The sequence below is a fragment of the Rhincodon typus genome, chromosome 27, assembly GCF_021869965.1.
Source record: "Rhincodon typus isolate 14 chromosome 27, sRhiTyp1.1, whole genome shotgun sequence".
NCBI classification, from domain to species: domain Eukaryota; kingdom Metazoa; phylum Chordata; class Chondrichthyes; order Orectolobiformes; family Rhincodontidae; genus Rhincodon; species Rhincodon typus.
The window spans coordinates 9,629,995-9,633,845 of record NC_063358.1 but is presented as its reverse complement, the minus strand read 5'-3'; the positions used below and the strand labels follow the sequence as shown (position 1 = coordinate 9,633,845).

The 3,851-nt window shown below is 41.6% G+C and overlaps 1 protein-coding gene across 1 annotated transcript in view; it reads right to left on the bottom strand.

The window, feature by feature from the left end:
* mtfr1l (mitochondrial fission regulator 1-like) overlaps positions 1-2,313 on the bottom strand; it is a 13,618-nt gene extending 11,305 nt beyond the window's left edge. Inside the window, exon 1 of the mRNA XM_048613138.1 lies at positions 2,192-2,313. Coding sequence (XP_048469095.1) covers positions 2,192-2,277 — 86 coding nt within the window. The 5' untranslated portion in view covers positions 2,278-2,313. The remainder of the gene's footprint in view (positions 1-2,191) is intronic.
* Positions 2,314-3,851: the final 1,538 nt, after the last annotated feature.

The window sequence follows — 3,851 nt, the reverse complement described above, 5'->3', positions numbered from 1 at the left end:
GAAAAAAAATCAGGAAAAGCCAGGACATTAGATAGTTTTTGCAAACAGGGTACAAGGAGAATCTGAAGAGATACTACAAATTAAGAGCAAAAGAGTAACCAGGGAGAGAAAACAGCCTCTTAAAGATCAGCAAGGCTGCCTACATGTAGAACTGAAGGAGATGGGCAAGATACTAAGCAAGTATTTTGAGTCAGTATTTGCTGTGGAGGATGTGGAAGCTGGAGAACTTACAAATAAATAGTAATATCTTAAAAAGTGTCCATATTACAGAGAGATGCTGGTGCTGAATATCTTAAAATGCACAAGGTGGATAAATCCCTGGAGCCAGATCAGGTGTACCCTAAAACTCTGTGGGAAGCTAGGGAAGTGACTGCTAGGCTCCTTGCTGAGATACTTGTATCACTGATAGCCATGGACAAATTACTAGAAGATTGGTGGTTGGCTAATGTGGTAAGGAAAAGCCAGGGAACCATAGACTAGTGAGCTTGATGGGCATGTTGTTGGCGGAGATTTGGAAGGAGTGTATTTACATGTATTTGGAAAGGCAAAGGCTGATTAGGGATAGACAACATGGCTTTGTGCATGAGAATTCATGTCTCACTAACTTGATTGGGTTTTTTGACAAAGTGACAGAAGATTGAAGGCGACACAGCAGTGGACATTGTCTATATGGACTTCAGCAAGCCATTCGACAAGGTTCTGCATGGCTGACTGATTAGCAAAGTTAGATCACGTGGAATAGAGGGAGAGCTAGCCATTTGTATACAAAGTTGGCTTGAAAGTAGAGGTGGAAAGTTGCTTTTCAGACTGGAGGCCCGTGACCAGCGGTGTTCTGCAAGGATCAGCACTGCATCCACTGCCTTTTGTCATTTATACAAGTGATTTGGATGTGAATAAAGGAAGATTGGTTAGTACGTTTGCAGATGACACCAAAATTGGTGGCGTAGTGGACAGTGAAGAAGGCTACCTCAGGGTACAACAGGATCTTGAACAGATGGGCCAAGGAATGGGAGATGGAATGTAATTTAGATAAATAGGTGGTGTTGAATTTTCGTAAAGCAAATCAGGGTAGGATTTCTACACTTAAGGGCAAGGTCCTGGGGACTGCTGCCGAACAAAGAGACCTTGGAGTGCAGGTTCACGGTTCCTTGAAAGTAGAGTCACAGGCTCTTTGTTCACTTGCATTTCTTGATCAGTGCACCGAGTATAGGAGTTGAGAGGTCATGCTGCGACTGTACAGGACATTGGTTAGGCCACTTTTGGAATACTGCATGCAATTCTGGTCTCCCTGCTAATAGGAAATATGTTGTGAACAGATTTACAAGGAATGTTGCCAGGGTTGGAGGCTTTGAGCTATAGGGAGAGGCAGAATAGGCTGGGCTATTTTCTCCACAGCATCAAATGCTGAGGGGTGACCTTATACAGGTCCATAAAATCATGAGGGGCATAGATAGGGTAAATATCCAAGGTTTTTTTCCCAGGGTAGGAGGATGAGTTTAAGGTGAGAGGGAAAGATTTAAGAGGGGACTGTGGGGCAGCTTCTTCACAGAGGGTGGTGTACATATGGAATGAGCTGCCACAGAAAGTGGTGGCAGCAGGTACAATTACAACATTTAACAGGCATCTGGATAGGAACATGGAGGGGGATTTGGACACCAAAAGCTGTCAAATGGGACTAGATTAATTTAGGTCTGCAAGGACGAGTTGGACTGAAGTGTCTTGTTTTCATGCTGTACAACTCCATTACTGTTTAGCAGAGCAACAGATTATTAAATTGTCAATACAACACATCTTATGAGCTTGCCCCTGTAGCTTATCTATTTAAACTTGGAATGCAAGAGAGAAACCTAAATAAGTCATTTCTTTCTGCAAATTCTACAATTTTTTTGGGACTGGTAGTTTTGATCACTGAAGTTTGAGGTTTAAAAAAAACTTGAGAATGTAAATGCAAGGGAAATAATTATGGATGGATTCAGAAAAAAGCAATTATGCAAACTTAAAAACATATTTGAATGACTCGTGTATCAAAGATCAGATGATCAGGTCTGTCCCACCATCAAGGTAACAATATTCTTTCCACAAGCTAAGATGAGGCAGAAAAAAATATTACTGAGAAGACTAAGTGTACCATTGTACAACTCTGATGGAGGGACCAATATTACTACATGTCAACGCACAATTTAGGGAATACCTCATCCTGGTGAAAGATTCTCCTTCATCTGCAGCTATCCACGCAATGTCTGCCAAAGTTGGCACAGCTGGTCTATCTCTGTGCATAGAATTTAGGGATTCGGCTGCAGCGAGTCCTGGAACAAGCTGTGGGGTCACAAATGTAGGATTGCATTAATGGATGATTGATGAAATTGTTCAGACTAACAGTAAATTGATTTCTGTTGCTTCATAAAGACTTTCCTGCAATAATAGTTAAAGTTTTGGATCACCATTATTACTTCACATAATACATATACTTCTAAAGTTTAAGCAGCTTAAAATGTTGTTCAAAGACTAAAGTTATAATATTCATATTGTAGCAATCCTCAAAACTATCCAAAAGTTATGCATTTCATTAGATACGTGATACTTTGCATTCTCTTTCCAAATTGCAGCCACACAAGAATTAGGTAGAAAGTAGGCTCTGACATGTGAATGTACTATTCCCGAAGACATTAGTGTATCTACATGGATTGCTAAGCTAGAATATGGCAATACAGCAAGGTCAACTTTTAAAATCTGCTCATGTACACAGCATTTCCCCATTCTTATCAGTTTCCATATTCCTTCTCAAAAGATTACCAGTTTCCTCAAATGACATTTCTCTCTAATAAAATCACTCATACTTGAGAGATCTACAGCATCAAATGCGCTGTCTTTTTTGTTTATTCAATCAGAAGGGCAATATTGCTGATTTCTTGGATTTCAACGAAGCCTTTGACATGGTCCCACCTGGAAGACTGATAAGGAGGCAAAAGCAATTGGGACCTAGGGCAACTTGGAAAGTTGGATCTAGAACGGGCTTAGTGGTGGGTGAAGGCAATTAGTATGACTGGAGGCTGGTGTCTAGTGGCATATCATAGGGATCAATGCTGGCTCCCTTGTTGCTCACGACAGATACAAACTATGTAGAAAGTGTGGGGGCAATGATTTGCAGATTTCACAATGATTTGCCAAATGGTTTACAGTCTGGAAGAAAGTCTTAGGTTACAGGAGGATCTGGACGGGTTGGTCAGATTGACAGATGAAAGTTAACCCAGATAAATCTGGAGGTGATGCAGTTCAGAAGTAGCAACAAAACAAGGGAGTTCTCAATGAATGGCAAGACACTAGGAAGCTCAGAGGAACTGAGGGGTCCTGAGGTGCTTGTCCAGAGCTTTTGAGGCAGGACAGATTAATAAGGTGGTTAAGGCAGCAAAACAGGACACTTACCTTTACCAGTTGTGGCACAGATATCAAGGACAGGGAGATTACATTGGAGCTGTAAAAGACTTTGTTTAATCACAGCTGGAGGCCTTTGCACAGTCCTGGTCACTGCACTATTGGAGGGATGCGATTGTACTGGAGGGGATGCAGAAGAGATTCACTAGGATGTTGCCTGTCCTGCAGCAGTTTGGCCACGAAGAAAGATTTGTTAAGGCTGGTTTGTTTTCTTCAGAGTATACAAGGATGAAAGGGGACCTGGTTGAGGTGTACAGGATTGAGGGGCGTGGACAAAGTAGATAGAAGGTAGCTGTTCCCCTTAGTTGAAGGATCAATCATCAGGGGCACAATTCTAAGGAGAAGGCAAAAGTTGAGGGGATTTGAGGAAACTTTTTTTTTTTTTAAAAAAAAACCCAGAGGGTGGTGGGAATCTGGAA